General features: G+C 63.9%; 1 protein-coding gene across 1 annotated transcript in view; it reads left to right on the forward strand.

The window, feature by feature from the left end:
- SKI (SKI proto-oncogene) overlaps positions 1-27,043 on the forward strand; it is a 53,247-nt gene that overhangs the window by 21,524 nt on the left and 4,680 nt on the right. The window contains exons 2-3 of the mRNA XM_053920222.2: positions 26,502-26,624; positions 26,707-26,822. Of these exons, the coding sequence (XP_053776197.1) occupies positions 26,502-26,624; positions 26,707-26,822 (239 nt within the window). The remainder of the gene's footprint in view (positions 1-26,501; positions 26,625-26,706; positions 26,823-27,043) is intronic.

The raw sequence follows: 27,043 nt of genomic DNA on the forward strand, positions 1-27,043 counted from the left end.
GAGTGACTGGAGTCACCTCCCGGTCTCGGCTGTCACAAATGGCCGCTGCGCACGCGCGTGGATGAGGTGGTGGAGGGCGCACGAGCCCTCTCCTGTGGGCAGAGACCTGGCTGTGGCGTGGTGGGCCGCGTGTTTACATGTGTGTCTGGGTTTTCAGCAGTGCCCGGGTGTCTTCCAAAGCGCACGCGCTGGTGCTCCCCCCAGCAGTGCAGGGGTCCCAGCCCCTCGTGGGCTCGCCACACACGGCGTGGACTGTCATGGCTCTGGTGCACCCGTGGGTGCATGGCGGTGCCTCCCTGCAGGCTCCTTGGCGTCTCCTGGGCGACGGCTCGAGTTGGCCACCTTCTCGTGTGCTGCTTTGTCACCCGTCACCTGTCGTGGGGCGGCGTCTGTTCAGATTCCTGCCCCTTGTTGTCTTGCTGTTGGGTTTGTGAGTTCTCTCTGTGTTCTGGATGCAGGTTCCTTTTCACATCTGTATTTTGCAGAAACTTTCTCCCTGTCTGTGGCTTTCTTTTTTCTTTTCCCTTAACAGCAGCTTTTGACATAGAATTTTAACGTTTCCGTCAACTCCCGTTTATCAGTTTATTCTTTTGGGTTGGGCTCTGGTGTTCCAGCCAAGACATCCTTGCCTGACCTGAGGTCATGGGGTTATCTCCTGGAAGTGCTGTCAAGGCCAGGTTTGCCCTCAGGCCTGCAGTCCAGCTGGAGTTCCTGTGTGCGCCCGGCCTCGGTGCCACATGCCGGCTTGTGGCTCTGCAGCACTGTGTTGAGGCTGTCCCTTGGCTGCTGGCTCATCGTTGCTGTTTGGTGGAAAACCAGTTGTCCAGAGGCATGTGGGCTTATTTCTGACTCGGTGCAGCCAGTCGGTTTGTCTGCCTCCACGTGTCAACACGGTGCTGTTGCAGGGTTGACGTCACGTGGTGTTTGCTCTCCAACCGTGTTGTTCTCCGTCGCTCTGGCTGTTCGGGCGCTCTGCATTTCCGTGTGAGTTTTAGAATCAGCGTGTCAATTTCGGCGGGGGGGTCTTGCTGAAATTGTGGTTGGGATCGAACTGGACTTGGATCCATTTGGGAAGAACCGATCCTCACGATCCTGAGTTTCTCAGCCCATGACTAAGGTGCAGGCGCTCCTGGCTCACCTGCGCTTCGCAGGTGTTGAGGTTTTACAGACTGAAGGCAAGACCCTCCCCCAGCAAAAAGACTGCGACTCCTGTGGCCCGGACCCACACCGGGCGGCCCCAGCCGTGCCTGCGTGGCACTCCGCTCTTTCGCTGGCTGGATTTCAGCAGCGTTGCGCCCTTTCCAGTGCCCAGGTCTCTGATGCCTTTTGTCAGATTTGCTGACTTGCCACTTTTTAGAAAAGATTTTGTTTGTTTTCTACAGGTGAAGGGAGGAGAAAGGGCAGGAGAGAAACGTCGATGTGAGTGAGGAACATCAACTCGCGTGCACCCCCAACTGGGGACCTGGGCCGCAGTCCGGGCATGTGCCCTGACTGGGGATCGGACCCACGACATTTCTTTCTGTTTGTGGAATGACGCCCAACTCACTGAGCCACGCTGGTCAGGGCGGCTCCAAAACAAGTTTTTCTCTCCTTTCTTTTGCTGTTGTCCCGTGTCGTACAGCTCCGAAGGTCCCCGTCCCTGGGTAGAAGGTGGTGGCAGTGTTGGGTTTGCACACTGATCTTGCTTCCTGCAATCTTGTGACTTACCTGTTAGTAATGGTGGCTTTTTTGTTGATGGGATCAGGTTTCGACACAGGTGACAAGCCTGTCTGCGAGGGAGGACGGTTTTGCCACTCCCTGTGCCGGTCGGGGTACATGGCTGCTGGGCTGAGGAGGCCCCGGCCCCAGGCCTGATCAGGAGTGGGGTCGGGCTGTGTTGGGTGCTGCCCCTGCACTCCCCGAGGTGCTCCTGTTCTGGTGATGTGGTGAGTTGCCGCGGCTGCTCGGAACACCTCTCGTTCCTGGGGTTCTCCCCCATCAGCCTGGCCGTGGCGTGTGGTGTATTAGCCTGTTCGGATATTTCTGAACTGGATTTGCTAAAATTTTGTTTGTTATTTTTGCATCGAAACTTGTGAGGGATCTTGGTCTGTGTTTTTGCTTCATTCTGTTTCTCGTTCTTGTAACGTCTTCGTCTGGTCTTGGTGCCATTGTAATGCTCGCGTCGTGGACTACTCGGGAAGCGTGCTCTCCGCTCACATTTCCTGCAGATGTGTCTCTTGTGCACTCACCTGGTGGTGCTCGGTGGTGAAGCCCATTCAGGGCTGGAGGTTTTCTTGTAGGAGCTGTTGTGAATGACACAGGGCTCGTCAGGTCACGTGTTCTCGATTGAGAGTTGTTCGTTTTCACCAGCAATCGCTTAACTCGTAGGCCGGTCGAGGCGCTGGCTCGAGGCTGCCGGCCCAGCCCCCGGCCCTGCAGGGTCCAGTGGGGTCCAGTGGGGCCCCTGACTCCGCTAGCTGTCCTTTGTGCCCGCGCAGTCTGGTCTGATGGGGGCTAACCAGCTTCACGGGTCCTCCGAAGGACCGACCAGCTTTGGGTTCGCTGCTTTTTTTGTTACTCTTCTGTTTTCTGTTGTACAGGTTTGTGCTCCGGCCTTTGTGTTTCTCTTTACTTGGCTTCCTAGAGGTCGAATCTGTCCTTTTCCTGGTGTCCTGAGTTGGAAACCGAGTCAGTTACTTGAGACCGTTCTTCTTTGCTAACGCAGACATTCAGTTTTCTCCTGAGTGCTGCTCAGGGGCAGCCCACAGACTCTGGTGCGTGGCGTTTCCGTCCCGTGCAGCGTGCTGCTGGCGGAGCACAGGTTTGCGGTGTGTGGCCCGCTTACATGCAGCTCTTTACGCCAGCGCTGTGAGCGTGCTTTCTCTTCCGTGCGGTCTTCTTTTCTTTTTTTAAAGGTCTTATTTATGTATTTTTTAGAGAGGGGAAGGGAAGGAGAAAGAGAGGGAGAGAAACATCCATGTGCGGTTGCCTCTTGCTCGCCCCCTGCTGGGGACCCAGCCCACAACCCAGACCTGTGCCCTGAGTGGGAATCAAACCCGTGACCCTTTGGTTCGCAGGCTGGCACTCAGTCCACTGAGCCACACCAGACAGGGCTCCATTCGGTTTTCCTCTGTGATGCCGCCTCTTCTCCGGCTGCGTGGCTGTGAGCGCTCAGTGTACGTTGACTGACTGTGACATCGGCCAGGCTTCCGGGCCACAGCGGGCTGTCAGTAGCTCAGTCTGGGGGAGTCAGAAGTTACACACACATTTCCCGTTCCATGGGGCTCGGCCCAATTCCCAACCCCGCGCTGTCCAAGGGGCAGCCGTGCTTCCCAGGTCCTGCAGGGCAGCAGGGACGCCTGCTTCTGGGCACAGCGTGGTCGGTCGCGGGGAGAGTCTCCCTGTGCCTGAGCAGGACCGCTGGGCGACGTGTTCTAGAGCGCCGGGAGCCCGGTGTCGGCGGTGGTGTTCACATGCACGCCTGCGCTGGTTTTCCGGGCACTGCTGGCAGAAGGGTGCTGACGTTTCCTGTCAGAGTGCGGGCTTGGCTCTGCGCGGCCATGCCTGTCTCTGCCTCCTGTACTCTCTAGCTTTGTTACTAGGGACAGCAGTGGCTGTGGGTTTGTGGGTGGTTTGTCATGGGTATTCCTTGGCCCTGTCATTAACCTTGGAATCTCCCCTGTCCTTGGGTCATGCTCTCTGCTCAGAGACGCCCTGTGTCTGACACTGATGTAGCTGCTGCAGCTGCCTTTGGCCCCTGGGAGTGTGGCACGTCCCCGTGCGTCTTCTCTCGCCCACCCGTGGGCGGCGTCACGTGAAAGGCGGGCTTCCTGTGGCCGCGTGTCCTCTCGCCCGGGCCGTCCGTCCCTGCCCTTCAGCAGGGATGCCACCACCATCAGCGCTCACGTGCTCGCTGAGATCAGGCTTGCGTCTTTTATATTGCCGTCCTTGTTTCAAGTTTGTTTCCTTTTCAGTGGTTTTCTGCTTGCTTTGCATCGACCAGACAGTTTCAGCGGTGTTCTTGTGTCTCCCTGCCGACTGCCCTGCCACACGCGCTCCCTTCGTCTCAGTGGTCTCCCTGGGTGTTGGGGGGACACCTCTGTACTGCCCGCCGGCCCCTCCCGCTGTTGGCTGGCCCGTCGCCTTCAGTACAGAAACATCCTGGCAGAGTCCCCACCCTTCCTTCGCGGCTGCTTGTGCTATTCCTGTCACACACTGTTGCTGTTTCTGACGGAACAGTTGCTTTTTAAAGGCACTTAGACAAGAAGGAAGGACTTGCTGCCCTTGCGTTCTGCTCATCCTCGCTGGCCGTCTGTTCTCCCGCGCGGGCAGGAGGCTGCCGTCGGCGGTGTCCCCCTCTGCCCAAGGGTCCCTCTGGCCCCTTGTCAGTGCGGGCCTGCGGGGGCGGGGGGGGGAGCTTCGTGTGCCTGAGTGGCTTCGATGACCCGCTTTCTGGGAGGACATCTGCGGCGGGTATAGGAGTCCAGGTTGGCCGCGTTTTCTCAGAGGTGTCGGCTGGCTGTCCTTCCTCCGGCCACTCTGCACGGGATGTCTTCAAGATTTTTGCCACGTCATCGGCTTTTAGCGTCTGGATGACGACGGACTTTTCTGTACTGTTCTTTAGATTGCGTGTGTTTGCAGACTGTGGTTTTACTGAGTTGTCTGGGCTCGGCCCGCCTCCTTTGGCCCCCCTCGGCACAAACATCGGGCTGTTTTGAGCAGCCCGTGCAGCGGCCCCTCTCGGTGCTCTGGGCTCCTTTTCTCCCTGGCCTGGCTGCTTTCTGTGACGGCTCGCGCCCGCCCGTCTGCCGCCCACCCAGTGCAGTTTTGTCTCGGCTCCGGTCCTCGTTTCCACAAGCCACACGGAGTTCTGTGGTGTCGTCTGTGCCTCTGCCTGACCCCGGAGCGTGTGGAGTGTGGCTTTACCCACGGTTCCCACGGCCTCTGTGAAGGCATGTGGCACGGTTCTGGTGCGTTTCGGGGACGGGTGCTTCTCCTCCTGGTTCGTATTCCTTGCTTCTGTGGCCGCTGACGTTTTGGAATTTACCTGTTCGGGTGCTGATGTCTCTGTGTTCCCATAAACATCCTCGGGCTCTGTCCTGAGGCGCCGCTGAGTTGCTTGGGGACAGTTGATCCTTTCGAGTTTTGTTCTTGTGATTTCTGGGTCGGTTCGGAGCAGTGCCCCTCCTGGGGCTCATTACCCCCTTTTACTATGGCATAGCTTGCCTGCTGGGGACAGGGGCTCTGCCCAGGTGGGTGTGAGCCCAGGCCTTTCTGTCTGCTCCTCCCGTGGGTCTTTGCAGCTGCGAGCAAGCTCCTTTCACACAGAGGCCGACCTGCACTTGCTCCACAGGCCCCGCGCTCCCCTCTACTGTGCGGCCTGAGACCCCAGGCTGCACCGTCTCCCTGGACGCCGGCCCCCTTCCTTCTGCTGCGGCCCGCAGTGGTGGCCTCTGTCTCAGGGGTCAGCGTCCCCGGTTGCCTGGTGTCAGGTCCCTGAGGGCACTCATCCCCTGCACCTTCTCTGGGTCCGGCTGTTCCTGGAGGGGGTGCGGCTCTGTGACCTCACCTGGGCTGCAGGTGGCCCTGTCGCAGTGTGGCTGTCGCCCCCACGCAGTGCGGACTTCAAGCTCCTTTGACCAGCACCTCCTCCACCAGCGACACTGGTGGACAAGAGACAGGCGGCACAGCGCAGGCGGCCTGCTCGGCACCGACAGCTGCACAGGGGAGGCCCCCGTGCTCGCAGCGGCTCGTGGTCTGGGCTGAACACCACACAGTTGGTGCAAAAATAACTCCAGGCTTTGAGTGACATGTCCTCGGGGGTTATCGCGGCTTCAGGAAGGAAGGGGAGCACGTCCAGCTCCGCAGCCGAGTTGGAGATGCCGCTGGGTCGTGCTGGCTGGTGCGTCCACGTGAGTGGGCGCGTTCTGCTTCTCGCAGTAATTTCAGCTGCATTGAATTCGCTCTGTGAGCACGCTCATTACTGCCTTTCAGGTTCAGTGGGGGCTGACGAGGAACAAAGTGCCGTGATTCGACTGCTCAGACCGCAGCTGCAACGCGCCAGCTCGGGCCCCTGCACCCCCGGCGGCGCTGCCGGTGCCGGCAGCGCTGGCAGCTGGGGCCCCCGCGTGTCAGTGAGGACCTGGCTTCGCAGAGATGGGGCCAACTGCTTTGGTTTGCTGGAATCCCTGGACAGCTCAGTCCCTTCTGAGTGAGGAGGTGGCGCTCTGGGGACACTGTTTGGGACAGGCAGAGCAGGGGGTGTGGCTGCATCCTCCCCGTGGGCTGTCGTCAGGCCTAACACTGCCTTTGTCTGCGGCCAGGCCCGAGGCTAGTGCCAAACAGTCGTGAGACGCCTTGGCGCGGAGCCTCGGACCACGCAGGTCAGCACCATGCTCTTATCTGTGAGGCGCTGGGCACGGGACGTGGGTGCTGGGTGGTGGCTGGAACACCAGGAAAGGCTCCGAGGAAGGTGTGCCTGGGTGGCTCATGGTGCCTCAGCCTGCCCCTGAGCATGTGTCGGGGCCCACTGGGCCTGCCCACTCGGGGCCCGGGGTGGGTCTTGGCCTCTATGTCCATGCAGTGCTTGTCCTAGGCCCTGGGTGCTGTGGCCTGTGACTAGTTCTCCAGATGATGGAGATCCCGTGAGCCCCGGGGAGTGGCTGGGAGGCTCCAGCGGCAGCAGGCTGAGCCCCCTCTGTGCCACGGTGACACTGGACTGCTTGTCCCCAAGACGGGGATACCTGTCTAAGGGTGGGGCCAGGGTGCTGGGCAGGCCAGGAGAGTGCAGTTTGCTTCCCTGGTCGGGATGTGGGTGGCGGAGCAGCCTGGTGGCCCACCGTCCTCCCCTGTGGGCCTGTGGGGCACGTGCTGGGCTGAGGGAGCAGCCTCGTCTGGGTGCAGTGCAAACCGGTGCCCTTGGTGCCTGCACAGTCCCCTCCTGTGGTGGCCCACCCTGGCCGCAGTCCCTGTTGGAGCGTGGGCGCAGATGTGCTGTCACTGTGGAGGAGCCTGCTGGGGCCCGCCAGCACCTGTTGGCCCCTGTGCCCGGTCTGCAGGTTTTGGCTGTATTCAGTTCTCATGTGAGCGGGTCTGGGAGGTGCTGGACTCGGCCTGCTGGCCTGCACTGGCCCCTCCTGGGCTCAGGGGTGTGGCCACAGGTCCAGGGCTCTGTCCCCATTTATGAGAGGTCAGGCGGTCACAGTGGGTGATGAGGCCTGCCGGCCCCAGCCGCCATCTGGCGATTGTAAACCAGGCAATCCCCACTGCGGAGGGGGTGGGGAGCAGAGTGCGGACGGCACTGGGGCCGCCCTCCTTGCTGCTCCGGGCAGACACCTCTGTGGCCTTTTCCTCTGGTGTCTGTGACGAGGGTGAAAAGTTCAGGTTGCCGCATCTCCAAAGGGAGCAGGGGGGTGGGGCGGGGCGGAGCAGAGGGGCTTTCTTCCCCGGGTCCCTGGATGCTGGGGCTGCCGGCTAGGTTGCTGTGGCTGGGAAGCCCTGGGCACTCAGAGCGGCCAGCCTGGGGCCAGGCCTCTGATGGATGCACACATCCGCCCTGCGCCACCACCCCTGGCTGGGGTGCGTGGGTTCACTGTTCAGGGTGCTGGACACCGTGGCCAACGGGAGTGTGAGCATTGCTGGGACCTCCCCCTCCCTCTTGTGGCCCTCACGCTGCTGCCACCTTGCTCCGTCCTCCAGCACATCCCGGAAGGCTCCAGTGGTGGCACCTGCCCCCACAACCCCAACTCTGCTGTTGCTGTTGCGGAGCTGGGGGGTTGGGGAGCATCCTTCCTGCAGGGCAGGACCAGGCTGCACGCTGGTCTGGGACTCTGAGCTGCGACCAAGGGCCCTGTGCTGAGCTCTGCTGCCTGCAGGAGCCTGGGTCACACTGGAGCCCAGTTCTCACTACCCCCAGCACCCCTGGGTAGGGATCAGCCCTTGTCCCTGAGGGACTCCTGTGTGTTTGCCCGGCCCACGGGGACTTGGGGACCCTGGGGTGCCCTACCCCTGGCTGCAGGGCCAGGATGTGTTGACATTTGTGCCCATGGCTTCAGAAGCTGATGCCAGGACGGGGGCTGCCTGGCCTGCTTTCCAGGAAGCCTCTTTCTCAGGGACAGGACCCCCAACAGCGGGCAGCGCGTCCAGGCGGAGGCCAGGCATGAGGGGCAGCGCTTGTCCTGTGCCCTTGCTTCTCTTCCTCCAGGGTGCTGGCCCCATGGGCAGGTGCAGGGCCGAGGGGCCTGGGGAAGGGGCTCGGCCTGGCTGTGGCGGGACACCCCGCCTCCCAGCCCCCTCGCTGCGCTCCAGGCCTGGGCCCAGCAAAGGCGCTGGGGTCGAAAGGTCACTGCCCTGATTTTTATTGCCGCCCTCTGAGTTCTCACGACCCCGCGCCCTCTGCAGAGACGGGCAGGGCTGGGGCTTTGACAAGGGCCTTTCAGGGAGTGGAAAGCGCTCTGTGAGGCCTGAACCGAAAGTCACCAAGGAGGGTGTTTCAGCGGCTCGGCGGCGGTGGCGTTAAAGCGAGAGGAGACACATGTACATCTGGGTCTGGGCCAAGAGAAGCCAGAGCGAGCCAGTGCTGCCCCGCCTGGAGCGGGGTGATGGGGTGACGCGCGCTGTCCCGGACCCCCGTGTCCACATGGGGCGCTGGGAGTGGGGCGTCCTGTCCATGGTTGCTGGGGCTGGCGGGTGGGGACGGGTGCCTGCCTTTAAAACGCTGGGGGAGAGCCGTGTTTTTGCACCACCGGTGGCCGCAGGCCCCTGCAGTGAAACACGGCCCTGTCGCCAGCACCGCCCGTGGTGTCAGGAACTACAGGTTTTGCCCAGACGCGCTTCCCTGCGCCTGCCGCCGTGGAGTCTTGTTCCTCGTCCCCGTACCGCAGGTGCTGGCTTCTCTGGGCCCTGCAGCAGGTCCCGGGGTGCTGGCGGGCAACGACGCCAGGCCCTCACCCGGCAGCCCCGTGTGACCGGCGATGAGGCCTCACTGGGCCTCAGCTGGCCTTCATTAGGCCTCTTCCGGTGGGGACGGGGCAGGTGGCAGGAGCGCTGGGTCTCGGGTGTGGGGCTGCTGGGATGCCCCACGGCCTGAGGACACTGGTGCGGCCTGTGCCTCCGGGACCCTTTGTCCTGTGGCACAAATGTCCATTCGGGACCTGCTTTTCCCAGCTGACCCCTGAGACCATCTGTTTCTTCATCCGGTACGCATCCAGGGCCCGGCCCCAGGAGACTCTGGGGCAGCTGGGCTGGAGGGTCGGTGGCACTGCGTCCTGGTGTCTGTTTGTGGGTGAAGGCGAGGCTCCTCCCCTGGACCTGAGAGTGTCTCCTCGGTGAGGCCGGCGAGGTGTCCGCGATGCCGCTCAGCCGACGCCGCAGGCACACGTCCTTCCGTCTGCTCCCGGGACGCCCGAGTGCCCTGTCCACACCATGGCTGTGTGTGTTCTGGCGTGTGGCCACCCTGTCCCCAGCATGGCCGTGCGGACCCCATGGTGTGTCCTGCTCCTCCTGGGGCCCCTCTGTGGTCCTGGCACCCCAGTCTTTCAGCGTCCCTCCTGGGCCTGGCCCCCCCACCCCCGGGCAGGGGCAGCCATGGTGGGCCCTGAGGGCTTCTCCAGCCCCTCTGCTCTGGGGAGAGAAGGGCCCAGAGAGGCGGGGCCGTGGGCCCTGCCCTGGTCTGTGCCGGTGCAGCACAGGAGTGGGGGGTTGTTGCTGTGCTGAGAGGCAGAAGGCTGGCGTGGGGGCTGCTGCAAGGACCCGGCGGCCTTTTGGTCTGCGTTTGGCTGGGGTGTCTTGAGTTTTTGGTCTCACGTGGGGGGACTGTTTTCTGTGACCTGATCAGGGCAGGGCCTGGCCCTTTGTCTCAGCACTGCCCCAGCCCCGGGGCGGGAGGGGAATGTAGTTTCTAGGAAACGTTCTGCTGTGTCTTTAAATGTTTGCCGGAAGGAAGTTCCCAAGGGGTATGGGCGGGGTGGGGCCACGGCAGCCCAGTGTCGTCCTCTTCTGGCTCCTTGGGAGAGCCCTGCACGCGCCCCTCCCTGGCCACCCCCTGGTTCTCAGGGATAACCGCCCCCCTTCCCCTGGGCCTGAGCGGGGGTTTCTACAGCCCTGCGTGCCCTGGAAGGCGTTGGGGCTGGGCCCCAGGGGCAGCCTCGCGCCCGCCTCCTCTGGGCTCAGGGGTGAGTGGTTGTGTCCTGCTTGTCCCAGCGTCCCTTTCGTTCAGAGTGCGGTGGGGGCAGGGCTGCCCTGTGTGAGGAGCCCTTGTCCAGGCTGCATCTGCCCTGGTGGAGCTCAGGCCCCTGAAGCTGCCGTGGCCACTCTGCCCCAGCCTGGGCCCGGGGTCCATGTGTCTGTCACAGCCAGAGCCTCCTAGAGGGAAGTGTGTCAGTCCAGCCGTCACCCCTGTGCCCCAGGCAGGACACATCCCTGGGACACCAAACCCCTCCTCTGCTGCAGTCAGAGGTCCTTTTCTGGGTGCCGGCTCTTTGTCTCCAAAGGAAGACCGAGGAGAGAAAGGAGGCTTCCTGGGCCTGGACACCCCGGAGAGAGGCTGCAGCACTAGACAGGCTGGGCCTGCGACCTTTGCCTGCTCTTCCTGGCCCACCTTCCGGGGGTCACAGAATCGGAGCCCCTGCAGGAGATTCTGCCCCCTCCCAGAGCTCTGCCCCGGGGGCGGGGGGGGGGGGGGGTAGAGGAACTGCAGGTGCTTCTGAAGGGCAGGCGCCCCTGACTCGTGAGCTCCCGGGTGCTTTCTGTAACTGTGGTTAGTGCTGCTGGTTCTAAGGGGAGAAGATGACAGCCTTGTTTGTGCAGCTTCGTCGGTCCTAACAGTCCAGGACCCCAGCCTTTGAGGGTTTTCTCTCTCGTTCTGCAGCCTGGGGGGTCTCTGGCCCCTGTGGCTCCTGTGTCTGTCTGTAACAGGGGCCTGTGAGTGTTCAAGCCCTTTGCCATCTGCTGCTCCCCGACAGGGACGGCTGTGGGGATCCCCTGGCGCTTTGGTGGGGGGGAACCCCCACCTCAGAAACCGGTGCTGCCACCTCTGTCCTTGGGGGCTTGGGGACAAGTGTTCATTTAACTCGTGTGCTCTGCATCCCTGTCCTTGATCGCCTTCTCCTCTCATGATGGCGCCCAGCGAGGGTGTGGCGTGGCAGTGTGTGATGATGATGTGTGCTCACGCACACGGGTGCACACCCGGCAGGCGCACACGGTGCTGTCCTTGCTTTCCCCATGTGGCTTGTGCTTCCTGCCTCATGGCTCAAAGTGGCTGCTCGAGCCAAGTGTTCATGCCCACATGCCAGTCACAGCTTGTAGGGCAGGGTGGCTGCACCCGAGTGCCAGAGGGCTGACGGGTGAGCAGTGGCGCTCCCGGGGCAGGGCTGGCCCAGCCTGGCCTCTGCCATCCCCACTGGGAGGTTGGCAGGTCAGCCTCGCAACGGGCCCTGAGGTCAGGCCAGTGGCCTTCATCAGGGCCATCCGTGCAGTCTGAGATCCCTAAACCTGAGTGGGGGGCTCCCCGTGGGTGACCTCCTGTGAGTGCTGCTGCTCCCAGGACACTCCTCCTTGCCTGTCGGGCCCTCCCACCTGCTTGTGCCCTCCTGTTCTGGGGGGGCCCTGGGGTCTCTGCCACACCACGGGGGCTGGGCTGTTCCAGGTCTGGGGGTGCCCAGCTGTCAGCTGCTGTGGTGAGTTTTGGGTTTTGGTGGGTGCACAGTAGGCCCCACAGAGCCCCGGAGTGTCCGTGGGGTCGGCCCTGGTCTGGGGGTGAGGACCCCGACATGCCCACGCCTGTCTAAGTGGGGCTTCCCGGTGCCGTGGTTGGGTGTCCCCCTAACTGTTGGGGGTCAGAGACAATCCAGGCCTCTCGAGAGCTTCCTGGGACTGTCATGCTCTGGCAGCCAGTGGCCACTGGCGCAGTCCCCACCTCTGTCCCTGCGAAGCCCTGGGCCAAGGCCGGGACTCCTTGACAGCCCCCCATGGACGCCCCCATGGGTCCCCCCTCAGGGTTTGTTGCTTCTCAGAGCTGTGAGGGAGTGTGGCCTGGTCCCCGGGGGACTTGCCACACTGCTGGGTCCCTCTGTGAGCCCAACGTCTGGGTGGACTGTTCGGAGCTCAGCGGGCCGGCCTCCCTCGGCTCAGAGGCTGCTAGTTCGGGGTCCCACCCCTGGGAGGCATGGGAGAGGTCAGCGCCCACCTCATGCTCCGCTGACATGTCCTGAGTGATGGCCGCAGCCTAGGGTCTTGGAGGGCCCGGGGCTGCCTCCTCCATGGCTGAGGCACCCTTGCACAGAGGCTTAGTGGCCAAGGACTGGGCCGCTGCACTCCTGCCCACCTGGCGCCTCTGTGTCCTGCAGGAGCTTCCCCCCCCCCCCCCGCCCAGGCAAGCGGTCCTGACACCTGCAGGGCACGCCACCCCCCACCCCCCGCCTGCTTGTCGCCTGCACTGTGGTCGCTTTCCGCTGCACCTCTGGGGGGTCTGTGGGCCTGGAAGATACCCTAGAGGGAGGGGAGCCACAGGGAGAGTCCCTGGCCCCCATGGACCTTCTCCGGGCACTGTGTGCTCCCTTCCCCTAAGTCCCAGCCCTGTGCGCCAGCTGACAGGGGAGGGGTTGGGAAGGGGGCTGGGGCCGGCCCCCTCCCTGTTCTTGCTGCCTCTTCTCTGGGCTTGCCAAGAATGCCGGGAAATTAGGGGGAGGGGACACAGGAAATGCCTCCTTCCCTCTGAGGACAGCTCCAGCTGCAAGTGGAGGAGCTGGGGGAGGGGCGGGCCTGCGGAAAGTTGTCCCCCCGCCAAGGCAAACCCGCACACCCCAGCCCTGCAGACAGAGGGGCTTTTCTCCCTAATTTTGGCCCCTTGTAAGTGTCCTTTGAAGGCAGGTCGCAGCCGGTGGCCAGCGGCCTCCTGGCAGGCGGGCCTCTTGGGAGCGGGACTGCAGGGGCTTTTCAGAGGCAGATTCAGGGGTGCCCCCGCTTAGGCATGTAGAAGACACCCCACAAGGGCTCGCCAGGGCCCCGCTCCAAGGGGCCTTCTGCACCGCCCCGTCTGTGCTCTGGGGGCCTGGCCTTCAGGGAACTACACCTCGCCCTGCTGGTGTCTTTTTGGGGCCTCACCTGAAGTGCCCTGGGGAGGCCGTGCTGGGACCTGACAGCTCCGTGTGCGCCTCTTGTGAGTGTGACCCCAGTTTAAACACCACTGAGGAGACGGGCTGTGGCTCAGGTCTTTAAAAATTAAAACAGGAGACCCCTCCTGATGAGGTCGTCTGAACCCCACTCTCAGAGCGAGGGTCAGGGGTGAGTTGGGCCAGGGGGTCCTGGGCCCATCCCTGCTGGGACCTTGTCCTCAGTGAGCAGAGCAGGCCCAGACCCAGTGCCAGGAGGTGATCGAGTCCCTTCCAGCAGTGGGCAGGGCTTCCCTAGCCCACCATCTCCAAGCCAGCCCCAGCCCCTCCACCCTTCATCCCAGGGCCTGGGGAGGGGCTGCTTGCCCCAGAGGAGGTTCGGTGGGGCCTGTCCTTACTGCTGCTCCTCTGCCGAGACGCCTACTGGGAGACCCTGCCTTTCCTGCACGGGCCTTGGTTTCAGGTAGTGAAGGCAGGGGCCCAGTGTGGCCTGCGAAAGCCAGGCCCTGGCATGGGGGCGGGGTGCCAGGGCCTTAGCTGTCCCCCTGGTGCAGGGACTTCGCCTGCACACTGGCCTGGCAGCCTGGGTGGGAACCCTGGAGCCCAGGCCACCTCCATCTGCCAGGCCTGCCCTGTGCCGGGGCCCGGGGCCCAACTGCAGGAGCTTGGCTGCCAGGGAGCGATGGGTCTCGGGGCTGACTGATGGGTCTCAGCCCAGCTGGCTCTGAGTTGTGAAGAATTGTGCAGCTCAGAGGTGGGTCGCATTTTAGATGACAGGGTTCGTGCTGGAGGGCGGGTGTTTGGGGTCAGTGATTCCAGGACCACCACGCTGTCCTGCTGGCAGCTGCTCCCAGGTGGCAGTGCTGTCACCCTGCCTTCCAGCTGAACCGTCAGGTGTGGTCCTGAGCGGCACCCGTCCTGCTCAGGCCCCCCTGCACTCTCAGCCCTGGCTCTCCTGGAGGCCCCTGAGGGCCGGCTAGCACCTCCCTGCCCTAGCTCAGGGCCTGGCAGGGCCCTTTGTCCCTGCTCCACCCCACCGGCAGTGACAACCTCCAACAGGACAGGTGTTTGTCAGCGACAGTGTCGGTCACTTTGTCGGTGCTCAGAAGGGACAGGCATTTTGTGGAGCGTGTTCTCTAGGTTTCACTGGGGAATGTCCTGGAACCACTGTGGTAGCCCTGCGTCCCTGTGTGCCGGGTGGAGCTGGAGGCAGGCTGGTGGCTTCGGGCTCGAGCTCTGAGTCCCACGTTCAGAACACAGTTACATCCTTGGGGACCTGGGAGCCGTCTTGCAGCCTGGGACAGACTGGGTGTCTGGGCTATTCCCCGGTCAGCCTCGAGCTCTGCGCTGCCTGCAGCCGGGCAGCGCCACCACCTCCTGTCCACTCCGCGGCTGAGTGCTCCCTCTGTTGTGTCGGTTTCTATGGAGAGAAAACAACCAGGGCGTCTGCCACACTCGCTGGGGGAGGCGGAGGCGCCAGGAAGCCAAACAGCCCTGTGTGTGGGCGGGGCTGGCCTCTGGCTTCCACTTCCTGGCTGGGGAGTGGATGAAAGTGTCCTGTCCTGTGCTGGAGCGGCCAGGACGGCCAGGCCAGGCCTTCCACCAGAGCAGGATGTGCCTCGGGGAGCCCGTCCTGGGAGACCAGCTCAGGGGCACCACTAGGCAACCACAGGGTGGCCCTGGGGCTCCTGTCCTGCAGGGGGCAGTGCGCAGCAGGTCTGGGGCCAGCCGGTCGTGGTGGTAATGTCCATTCTGCACACGCCTCCCCTGCGATCCCGCCGGCCATGCTCACCCATACCCTGCCCAGACTCCCTGCTGGGCACAGGCACTCTGCTTGTCCTCGGGCCACGGGCAGGCGTGGGGCCGGTGGCCTCTGGAAGTGAGGGGCTGCAGCCACGGCACCCAGCTTGTCACGGTTGCTGCCTCTTGGCCACCAGTCCCAGGGGCTTTGCCTCCCAGAGCCTCTCCAGGGGGAGCCCAGGCTGCCACGTGGCACCTCCCTGGCCGAGAGTATGACCTCAAGGAGGTGCCCAGGCCACAGGGCTGAGCAGGGCTCCCCTGGCCCATGTTCCCCATTTCCTCCCTTCCCTTCTCTGCACCCCCCCTACAGGCTCCGCCCACCCAGGGCTCCCGGGGCTGTCCTCATCCAGGCTGGCGCCGAGGGGAGTTAGGATCAAGACTGCCTGCTCTCCTGTGCCAGCATGCCCCCAAACTAGGCCTCCCGATGATAAAAAGAAGAAACATTTTATTTTGTAACTTAAATTAGGCACAATAAAAACATCTTTGCTTTCACCGATGTATAGTTTTCTTCCCTCGCATTTAGACATACTAGAACATTCTTGAGTTTGGTGGCCAGCGGTGTGGCAGAGCTCTGGTCCAGAGGTCGTGCATAGGCGTGTTCGTGGGAGCTCAGCCTGCTGTGTGGCGCTGCTGCTAGGCTGCCTCCGCTCCCGGCACTGGCTCTGCCCGTGGCTCCGGTGCGCGTCCACCCTCCTGTGAGCCCCCATGATCGCACTTTGGGAAGGTATTCGTGAGTGGGCTTAAAATGTCCTGTGGAGACTTCAGCTTTTAAACAGGTGACACAGTGGTTTCCACGTTTCCATGCTCAACGTGAGGCTGCTGGCTGGTGCCCCCCAGTGACACTGGAAGGTGCCGTGGGCTCCTTGGCCTTGTGGCTGGCACCTGTGGCCACGGCAGGCCCAGCCTGGCCCATGTGGGAGGCCCGTGGCCCCGGCCCCTACAGGACCCTCATGACCCGTGTGCATAAGGGCAGCTGTGGCTGCCGGCCCTCGTCCTGCCTCCTGGAGAAAAATGCCCACCTTGCCTAGTGCAGCCCTTGCCTCCCTTCTGCTGTCTTCTGCAGGGTTTTTGTGGCTGTTAGGGCAGTTTCAAGTAAAGAAAAGTGAGACATTCAAGTTGTACCGTAAGTCTCTCTGCTCACAGCGTGCGGCACCCCTCGAACTGTGGGTGGGAGCGCCTCTGTGGGACAGCGGCGCCAGGCCATGCTCAGTGTGTTGTTCCTGGGTCCGTGCTGCATCCCACCGCCCTCCCGCGGCTTTGTCTCCAGCGCGGGCCAGTGGCAGGCCACCCTGACAAGACCGTTGTCGGATGGCTTCGCTGGCGTCTTGGGTCCGAGGCCGGCACTCTGCTCTGCCTGCCCCACTGGACTTCCTTCAGAAACACCATTTCGTCAGAGCGGAAGTCGCTGAGACGCCCGGGACAGCCACAGCAGAGCCTTCAGCCCTGGGTTCAAAAGTCATGTGTGGAGGGAGGCCCAGCCTCCTGCTGCCCGAGGGGCCACAGGGTCAGATGTCCTGGAGGACGCTCAGCTCCATGCAGGTCTGGGCTCTGTGCAGATGTGGCCACGTGTCCTCTGCCAGGCGGATGCCACTTGGGGACATCTATGTCTGGAGCGTGGAGCCCAGAGCTGGCTGTGCCCCTACCTGAGCCCAGCTCCCCTCCAGCGGGGTCTCCCTGAGGGAGGCAGGGGTATGGGCTGTGGCCCTCATCCTGGCGGGGCCTCGCAGGCATGGTTGTAGAGCGGGGACCTTGTCCCTCCCGCCCGCTGCTGTTTCCGAAGCCCCCGTGTGACCTTCCCTGGTGCGTCGCCTGCAAGGTCAGTGCTGAAACGGGCGTCTGGCAGGTGGGGTGCTGTGGGGGCTGCTGTTTTCTGTGTGTCCCTGGGGATTCTCGGCAGAGAGGGTGGCTGGCGCCCAGGCCCAGCAGCTCTTCTCGGTGGGGTCTCTGTGGTGGTCCTGTGTGTGTCTGGCCCTGGGGTCCGGCTGTCGTTGGGTCGCTGGTGTATGGCAGGGTCACTCCCTTGGTGCTTGGGTGATGGGACAGGGTCCGGGGTGGAGTTTGGGACTCAGGGCCAGGCTCGGAGGTCTTCGTCCTTTGACCCCTCTTCCAACCCCCCTTTCCCCCCCGCCGCCCCACCCAGCCAGGTGTGTCTGTCTCCTGCCTCCCTTCAGACTCTGGCTTCGTGGGGGCGGCATGGCCTCGCTGTGGGGCGGGGGCCCTCTGTCACCCTGGGACCCAGCTGCCAGGCCCCCTCATCCCCTCCTGGGCTGCCCACACCCCCGTCTCGTTGCAGTTGAGCTCTTACACATAATTCATGGCGGCGCAGCGCCTTTGTGTGGGGAGGGGGGCTGGACGGGGGAGCCTTGCTCTGCGCAGGGACTTGGCAGGCCCAGGCTTGCCCGCAGGAACGGGTGGCGGGGGCAACAGCACCTGGGGGCGGTTCGTGGCCAGGGAGACGACCCCTATGTTGGGTCAGGTGTCCTCGGGGTGCAGACTGAGCACTCACACTCCAGCTGCTCCACCTCTGCTCCCAGCAGGGGCCTGGGAGGCCACCAGCTCTGGGACCCTCACTTGGCATTTGGTTCAGCATTTGGAGGCACAGGGAGGCAGGAGCCGCCAGGGCCTGAGGGCTGTGATGGTGGCCAGTTGAATCTGTGCCAGGTGCATCTACGTCTCAGCAGCACCTGCCCCCATGTCCAGTACCCCTGTGGCCAGACAGACGGTGGGGAGGCAGGAAGACCCTTCCACCAAGGACCTGTCCCACCTCCACCTGCGAGCCCACCATGCCAGCCTGGCTGGACTTCCGGCCAGAAGGCCAGCCTGTAGTCCTACAAAAGGATTCGTGGGGCCTCCGGGGCCGGGGCAGCACCAGCAGTTCCCCGCGGTTCTCATCTGGCCTACCCAGTGTGCCTTGTGCACCCCACACCTGACACTGGACCCAGAGCAGCCTCGCCGGTGCTGTTACCAAGGCCTCTCGCTTCCTAAAGACGACACACACTGTGTATGTTGTTACGTGTGTGCACCTGCCGCACATGCGTACACTTGCATGGGCACAAGCCAGGAGGTGTTGCTGTGAACCAGGAACGGGCCTTTGTCCTGGGCACAGGGCCAGGTGGGGGAGTGGGTGCGAGGTGCCCGTAGATTTGAGGAGAGTGGCCATGGGCATCCCCAGGTCCCCAGGTCCCCTGGCTAGGCAGGTGGCACCTTGGAGGAGGCAGGTGTGCAGGAGCCCTGTGTGGGCCCCTCAGAGGGTCACAGGGCAGCCACCGTTCACGTGGGAGACAGCGGAGACTCAGTGGAGGTGGCAGGCGCAGCGTCACAAGAGCCCACAAGAGCAGTTTTGTCAGGGTGGCCTGCCCACTCACCCCCTGGCAGCAGATGGGGGTGAGGGGAGGGTCTGGGCCCAGGCAGCAAGATGGGATGCCAGGGAGCACTGCGTGTTTCTGCCGCATCCAGCGTCCGGGTGAGTGTGCCGCCCTGTACAGCCAGAGGCCCCAGTCAGGGGCAGCGCCCCTGGAGGCCTGGCCAGTCTGGGCCACCCCGTGGTGCCGGGAGCTGGGGTCTCATCTGAAGCAGCGTCAGCATCCCTGGGCCCGGTGGGCTCTGTGTGAAAGGCTTGTAGGCGGGAGTGTCCTTCCTGGGGGACGTTGGCACGTGGGGGGCCGCTGTGTCAGGCACAGGACCCTGCTGGGCCGTGAAGCCTCTCCTTTCTTCAAGGCTGGTTCTCAGCCTCCAGCCTCCCGGGGACTCAACCACAGTCTCTGGGCCACATCCCCGGCTCCCTCTTCACACAGCTTCCCGTCCCGGTCTGGCCGGGCGGTGCTGGTCTCTGGTGAGCCCCCGCTCCCCCCATGCGACTGCCCCCATGCGGGGCACTGGGGGAGAGACCCTCCTGCTCACCAGCCCCCAGAACAAACAATGGGTTTTCAGAACGGCCTTATTGTTGTGGGTGTTCTGGGTTTGTTTATAAAATCTTTTAACAGTTACTTTCCAGTGACTGAGGGGAAAAGAAAGTCCCTCCCCTTCACCCACCTGGCTTCCTGGTTCTGAAAGAAGGGTTGTGGGCTGGGGGCGGGCCCAGTGGGCGGCGGCACGAGGGGCACAAAGGTCTCTGCGGTCAGGACTGATGCCAGCCGTCCTCACAGAAACCCATTTCCGGCCTCGGCTCTGTGGCGGCCTCACCCGGGGCCCCTCCCCGGGGTGTGGAGGGGAGGGGAGGGGAAGCCCAGTGGCCCCCAGCCGCAGGTGCCCACCCTCCTTGTTGGAGGGTTCCTTCCTGTTCAGAGAGACTGGGGGCTGCTTGGCTCTCTCGAGTAAGCCCCCAACCACTTGGCCCTCCTGGGACCCAGCCCTGGCTCCCCCCTGTGCGGGGTGCGCGGGTTGGAGTCCAAGGCTTTCTCAGCCGGGGGCGGTAGCAGCAGGAGAGATGCAGCACCTAATGTTTTTTTAAATCCGAGTGACCCTTGGAAATTGCTCTTGCCACTTCATTTTGGAGTTTGGGGTGGTTCTGTGAATTCGACCTGCTTCCTGTGCGCCCACAGTGATCAGAAAGCGGGCTGACATCAGGTGAACGTAACACGAACCGCCACCTGTCGGGTGGGCAGGGCTGGTGGCCAGGTAGAAACCGCTGTGTGGTTTCTAGACCAGTGAGGTGTTCAGGGAGGGGCCGGGACGGGCAGCGTGCTCACCTCCAGGGACATGGACATAGGGCGTCCACGTCGCTGTGAGAGGACAGCGCGTCGTGGGACTTGCTTAGGTCCGGTGACGTCCACAGGAACCAGGAGGTTGCGATGGGTGGTGTGTCCACAGACGGGACCCCTCTGCCTGTCCTCACAGGGGCCCACACGTTCACGCAGCCTCTGCTCTGGCTGTGCTGGCCCAGCCTGGGCACCGGGCAGGGGGCTGGGGGAGCCGCGTGGCTGCGACGGACCATGTGTTCTGGGCAGTCACCATCCCGGATGCTTCCTTTCTTCCCAGGATCCCACGGTGCTTCATCACGGGCGCCGGGCGTCCCGTTGGTGAGGTTCGGACACACTTAGGGCTGAGGCTGGGCCCTGCAGCCGGCACTTGGAGCACACTCACGGCTTGGCGGGCAGGAGGCCTCCAGGCCCCTCGCGGGCGGGGCTCCTCGCCTCCACAGGTCCCCGTCTCGCTCAGTCTCGTCTCCGTGAGAACCGTTTCCGGTCTGGAACGTTCTGCTCCTTTTCTCCCGCCTGAAGTGCCAGGGCTGTCCTGGAGCTGCACTCTGCCTCTGCTCCTTCTTAGAGGTGTTCGCTCGCTTGGCGCCGCCTCCAGGTCAGTGAGCCCCTGCCGCCCTTTCGGAGGGGCCCTGGGCTGCGGCCCGTGTGGCTGTCCCCACCCTGCTGCCCGGGCCTTGTGCCCACGAGCCTCCAGTGCCAGCCTCCATGGTCCTGCGGGATGTGGTGACAGGCTCTCCCGGGCGAGGACTTGGTGTTCTTTTGCGGCATCAGCAGGCCCTCTCTGGGCTGACCAGAGCTGGATTTCTCCTTCACCTTGGCCCTGGGGACCAGGGCGGTCCCTCCTGAGCTCAGCTCCGCCCCTGGGTGATGCCTTATCGTCCGTCCTCTGCGGTTGTCCCCTGTGGTGAGAGTGTGTGGTGATGGGTCCGGTCTTCTCACGCAGGGGCCTGGGAGGCAGGCATGCGGGCACCCGTTTCCCGCTACTCAGGGTCGCAGACTCAAGGCTTGGAGGCTGGGCCCGTGGGACCGCGGCTCGGGGACGAGAGAGTTGCCAGTGCCTGGTGCTGTCCAGCTCGGTGTTTCCACAAAGGGTCCTTATTTCCTCTGTGTTGTTGGGGCCTCTCTGAGGATCACCGAGTGACGGGAAGATGACAGGCTCCTCTCTGTACCTGAGAGCCCGGCCTCCCCAGCACTGCCGCCCGCCTGGCCCGGCTCTCCCTGCGGGTCACGTCACGGTCCTGCACACACGCCACTCGCTGCTCTGGGGAACGAGCCCACCTGGCTCCCGGCGCCGGTGCTGGGAAGTCTCAGGTTGGTGTGAAAAGTCCAAAGTGTGCTGTGTTCTCCAGGGATCTGGGTGACCCGAGCGCTTGGTGGGACCTTCCTTCCGCCTGGAAACATTGCCTGCAGCCCGACTCCACCTTGAGTCCGGCCGCTGGGAGGAGAACTGCCCCTGGGTTTGGCCTGAGTTGGGGAGCAGGCGCAGCGTCAGGACTCCGTGCGGTTTCCACCCGGTACCCGCGGCGTTAGAAACACGCCCGTCTGTAAGACGGTCCTGTCGCCTGCTGCTCTGAGGCTGGGGTCTGGGGGTGCGGGCTGGCTCCCGCTGCTGTGGGACCCGGGGGCCAGGGTGAGCCTGCTGTCCCCTGGGTGCTTCAGAGGATGCTGCAGGACCACAGGTGACAGTAGAGCCGCGTTTCAGAGCGCCCTTTCGCCTGGTGTAGCCTCTGCAGCCAGGGCTGGGGGCGGCCATACGGCCAGGTCAGCTTGAGAGGGCCTGGACCTCCAGGCCCTGGGCGGGGTGGTGGGGCAGGGTGTGAATGCTGGTTTGATGACCCAGGAGACTGGTCCTGGGTCCTGGGTCTAGTGAAGGGACCCAGCACCGTTCCCCTGGCCTGGTGCCCAGGCACCCCCACTGCTGGCCGGCCGCCTGGTTCAGGGGGCGCGGGCTCACCCTCCACAGAGTCTGTGCCGCCGCAGCGCAGACCAGCTGCTCCCTGCCCTCTGACCGGGGCGCTTTTTCCTGGTGGCTCTGTGTGTGAGCCCTGACCTTCGGGGCAGCGGCGTGGTGCTTCGGTGCTGGTGCCAGAGAACCCACCTGTGCTGCCCGGAGGCTCACCGCGCTGCTGCTCCTCCTCGAGGCAGCTGCCCCGGCCTCTGCTGGGCCAGCAGCGAGGCGGCAAAACCACTGCCCTCGGCAGTCTGGTTCTCTGCCGATGCGTTTTCCTTCTTTTTAAGTAGGTTTTTTATAACAGCTTTATTGAGATAATTTACACACCATAAAACTCGCCCTTTCTGTGATCGCACACAGCTCAGTGGGCTTCACTTGCAGCCCTCACCCTGCCCTTCACCCTGGAACACTCTCAGCCGTCCGCAGGAGGCCCACTGCCCGGCCTCTGTAGCCCAGGGCCCCGTGCGTCTGGGTCCACCTGTTCTGGGCGTTTTGCGGGAGCAGAATCTCACACTGGCCTCTGGCGTCAGCCACACTGAACACCGTCTCCAGGTCCTTCCCACCGTGGCCAGTGTCTGCGTTCGCCTCTGATGTGGCCACGGCACACGTGTGTGTAGGCGGACCGCCGGCGGGTGGCGGGTGGCGGGAACGGCACTGCTGTGAGTGCTCTCGTGGCCATGTGGGTGTGTGTTTTCCAGTCTCCAGTCCGTGCCCTGGAGTGGGGTTGCGGGGTCATGTGGGGGCTCGACTTCACCTGGGGGACCCTGCACGCCGTGCCTCCACGACCCTCGGGGTAGTTCCTTCCTCCAGCAGCGTAGGCGGGGCCTCACCTCCACACCACCACCACAGCTGCGCTGTCCGTCCTGGCCGGCACTCCACAGCCCGCATGATCTCCCGTCTGGTTCTCTGGGGCGGCGGGAGCTCCACGGGCAGCCATCAGAAATGGTGAGACGTCCCAGGTGTGGTGCCAAGAGCCCTCCGAGGGCTTCGAGCCCTCCGAGGGCTTCGGTCCCTCTTTTCCCTTCTTTTGGGGGCTTACTGAGGAGGGGGGCCTGCACCACGTGGTTGCCACAGCAGCCCACGGTGTGCAGGCCACCCCGTTTCCGCCAGCGCCTGCTGTTCCCGTGTCCTCAGCCGTGGCCCTCTCTGGAGGGAGGGTGGCCTCCCTCCCCCGCTGGTCCCTGCTGTGAGCCTCTCTTCCTTTCCCGTGCCTGCAGGCCACGTGTGGCAGTGACGAGACGCCCGTTCGAGCCCTCTACCTTTCCTAGCTGCATGTGTGGCTAGGTCGAGCTGCTGTCTCTTCGCGCTCTGCACACGGGCCCTCACCTGATAGCCGTTCTGGCTGGTGCTTTCCATCGCTCGTGGGGCGGGTTGTCTTCCCCTCTCCTGCTGGCGTCCTCTGTAGGAGTTTGTGGTGACTCCCTCCCCACTCCCATTCTGTTCTGTCTTCTGTCCCTTGTGTCATCTCAGCAGTATGGTTTGGGGTGGGCAGGGACGCAGGGAGGTGTCACGGCTCCTTCAGCAGAAGTCTGTGCCTGGGACGCAGACACCAGCTCCTGGGCTTTCTCGGAGAGGACCTCGGCGGCAGCTCATCACCATAGGGGCAGCTGCATGGGACCAGCGAGGGGGCGAGAGCTGGAGATAAGGCTTGGGGGGTCTCATGTAAGGACCCACGTAGGAAGCGAGGTGGTCGTAGTGGCGGTGCTGTCAGGAAGGGGCCACGCGGGGCTGACCTGCATGGGGCACACGGGTGCCACCACCCCTTGGCGACCTCAGCGTGCCCCAGAAACCTGCCCTGCATCCCGAATGCCTGGGCCAGGATGCTGTTGCCCGCCAGCGCCCAGCTCCGCCTGCTCGTCCCTGCCTTTGACGGGGCCTTGTCCCCGTGGTCTGATTTCCTGTTGCAACACGGTATAGAGGCCTTGTAGGGGACAGCCACTCACTCATACCTGAGACCGGCCGCTGTCCACAGCCCGCTCCTCTCCTGTGTCCTGGGATCTGGGAGGAGATGGTGCGTGGGGCTGATTGCAGGGATACTGGGGGGTGCAGGAGGGGGTGCAGGAGAGGGAGTGGTGGGACGCTTGGGGGGTGCTGGGCAGGTGGATCATGTAGTGTAGCGCCCCCAGCACTGTGTGAGCTTCCTGGGGGTGTTTCCCGCTGGCGGGGCAGGTGCATGCTTGTGCCCATAAAGTCAGCAGCCCCTCTCTCAGTGGGGCGGCGGAGTTGGGGGGCCCGGCCTGTCTATCCAGCACCAACACCTCCCATGCGGCTCGTCGGCCAGACTCTTGGACAGAGCAGGTACTGCCTGGGAGCTGGTAGGCTCTATCTGCCTGTTCTCTCGGGGGTGGATGCCGGTCCCAGGGCTACGGAGGCCACACGCCCGCAGCTGGGCCCTCGGCCACGCGTGTCTTGGGAACTTCTCTGGGGCCCACCTTGGCTTGACAGGTGCCACCTGCTCAGAGCCACCCTTGCTGGCTGATGCAGAACACTGGGCTCCTGTGGGTGTGTGTCTGGCTTCTGGTCTGGAGTCGGGGACCAGTTAGACGTGCAGGGTGTCCCGAGAGCCAGGGAGCGGCCATCCTGGCCTGGGGACAAGCGGGTGCTCCCTGCTTGGCCTGGATGCCAAGACTCATGGGCCACAGGGCATGCAGACAGGGCTGCCTGCCGTGGGTTCCCGCGCCTGTCCTGGGGACTGCCCCACCGTGCCCCTGTGGAGCTGGGTGTAGCCCTTGGTGCCACCCCTGAGGGTTGGCGTGTTCCCAGGGGCCGCGTCAGGGGCCTTGGTTTTCTGTCCCGTTGGTCTCCTGGGGTCTGGCCCACAGTGAGCCGGGGTCTTGGCAGGGCCTGCTCTCTGTCCCACCTGTGACTTTGAAATGCCGGGACCTGGTCCCCGAGGAGTGACCGAAATCCAGCTGCAGCCCGCCTGTCCCAGCCCTCCTCCCACCCATGCTGTTGGGCCAGGGTGGGTGTGAGTGGGGCAGCCACTTGGTCTGTCCCCATGCGTGTGTCCCCGCGTGGTCTCACCAGGGGTTGTCGGGTGGGCACTGTGTCACTTCCTCTGTGAGGGGTTCCTGGTGGGGGGGGGGAATTTGACCCTCACCCCACCCCCCAGGCTTGTGTCCACAGCAGCCTTTTGTCAGGGAGCTCGGGCCAAGTGTCACTTCTTCTGTGGGGACATGGTCAGTGGGGGGACCTGGCACTCTGGCTGCACAGGCCCCCACCCGGCGGCGGCTGCAGCAAGGCAACTCAGCTTCCGCCTGGGCCTGCCCTGTGGCCAGCACCTGGTCCTACCAGGCCCTCGGCCACAGCACTTGGGTGGTGGGGGTGTAGGGCATCCCTCGCAGACGGGTGACTTCAGCCCTGCTTGGGGGACTCAGGCCCTGTCCCCAGGGCAGGCCTGCGTACTTGGGTCTGCACCCTGGCCTGACAAGGAGGCTGCCCTCACCTTGAAGGTGTGCGCTGCGCACCCTGCCAGCGGGTGGGGCTTGGCGAGTGAGTGCTGGGTGCCATTCAGGTGGCTGTGGCCCGCCTTCCAGCCGAGGTGTCTGACACCCTCAGAAGTCTCCCTGAGGTTTCGCAGAATCAGCGCCTGTGGCTTTGCTCTTGGTGAGAGCCCTTCACGTTTCCTCCCTCGTCCCGTGGGCTCAGACAGGAAGCCCCACCCTCGCCCCGGAACTGGCCCTGCCTGGCAGTGCTGAGGTGGGAGGTGGCAGACAGAGCAGGCAGAGGTCAGAGTTCAGCAGCCCGCTAACACCCCCATGGCTTCGTGTGTTCTAAAATGTGGCACCGAGTGGGTCTGTCTTTCCTGCCCAGTCTGAGCCTGCCACCCACCGGTCCCCTCCAGACGTGTCCCAGGGGCTTCTGCCCAAGACTGTGGTGCTCCCTGCCTCCTGGAGTGAAATTTGGGAGTGGGGGCGGGGCAGGCACCCAGGCACCGGCTCACTCCCAGGGCCTGGACAGGACCTTCCCTCGGTCCATGGGCCTCCTGTCTTGGCTGACCACTTGCCTCCCATCCCAGGGAAGCCTGTGCCCTTCGGGTGTGACACAGTATTCCCCCAGGTGTTCTCAGAGGTGGGAGGATGCCCACTTCCACTCTAGCCTTGGGGTCAGGCCTGGTAGAGTGACCGGGCATTGTCCCGGCAGCCCCTCACCCTGAGTGGCCCGTGGTGTAGACCCGAGCACGGCTGCCCTGGGGGCCCGCAGAGCCTCTGGGACAGGGCTGGGCCCTGCGTACCTCCTGTGCAGGTTGTGGCCTGAGGGAGGACGCGCTTTCTGTCTTCCACAGACCAGTGTGTTTTCTTGGGAAGAGACACTGTGTCCCCTGGAAATCCTGGTGGGGCAGGTGTGTCCTCTCTCAGGGCCCACGTGGACCCCGGCATGGTGACGTTCGGCTCGCCTGCTGTAGACTGGCGAGAGTGTTTCCTCAGAGGGATCATCGCCCTGGGCCGCTCACCGCCACCCCCGAAGTGCAGCTGCCTCAGGCCCAGAAAGTTTTTGAAATTCGTTCTATTGGGTGAAACCCAGAACTCTGGGGATGCTATGTGACACCCCCGGAAAGCTTTCGGATGCCTGACAGAGGACCCCAAGCTTGGCCAGGGGTCTGCCCCCTGGGGGCTTTCCAGACAGGCTCCCGGGCATGGGGAGGCAGGGGCCACGCTGAACAGATCTTGAAAGGGTCCTTGGCCCCTGCTGGCTGTTTGGCACCGAGATCCTGTGCACTTGAGGGGCTGGGGTGAGGGTCGTTCCTGCTGAGGGCTTGCCTGGGAGCCCTGCTGTTGTGGGGCAGGGTTGTGGCCACTAGCCCCAGGCCCACTGCGGCAGTGCCCAGCCAACCCCACATGCGGGTCGGGGGCTGTGCAGCCCCGGACCCCCCTCCTTCACACTGGAGTCTGATGGTGGGCAGACCCTGCCCAGGGCGTGGACGTTGCCCCAGGTGTCAGTGTGAATGTCTGTCACTCACAGGTCTCCTCGGAGCCCCCAGTCTCCATAAGGAAAACAGATGACTCTCCCTCCCAGCACCCCACGTCTGCAGAGAAGGACAAACAGTCAGGCTGGCTGCGGACCCTGCCCAGCTCCTCCAGCAAGGTTCTGCAGGGGGCAGGGGAGGCGGGGCAGGGCCTCCAGTGCACTTCCTCGCTCCCTCTGACACCAGCGCCTCTCCCTGCAGGGCCTGGGCTGTGTTCACCCTCGCCAGCGCCTCTCCGCCTTCCGACCCTGGTCCCCTGCTGTTTCTACGAGTGACAAAGAGCTCTCCCCACACCTCCCAGCCCTGATTCGAGACAGGTAAGGGCCCACTGTGCTCAGCAGCCAGAGGTCACCACAGGCCTGGGGATGGTAGGGCGGGCTCGGAACCTGCAGCCCGGCGTCAGTGGTGGTCAGCTCCCTGCTGGGCTCCACGGTCGTGAGTGTGGGTGCGAGTCGAGGGTGGCGCCACTGCTCCCCTGGGCCCTCCTGAGTGCCACGCAGGCAGGCGGGCACCAGGTGTGACCCGACTGCCTCTCATG

The sequence above is a fragment of the Desmodus rotundus genome, chromosome 3 (genome assembly GCF_022682495.2).
Source record: "Desmodus rotundus isolate HL8 chromosome 3, HLdesRot8A.1, whole genome shotgun sequence".
Classification (NCBI taxonomy): domain Eukaryota; kingdom Metazoa; phylum Chordata; class Mammalia; order Chiroptera; family Phyllostomidae; genus Desmodus; species Desmodus rotundus.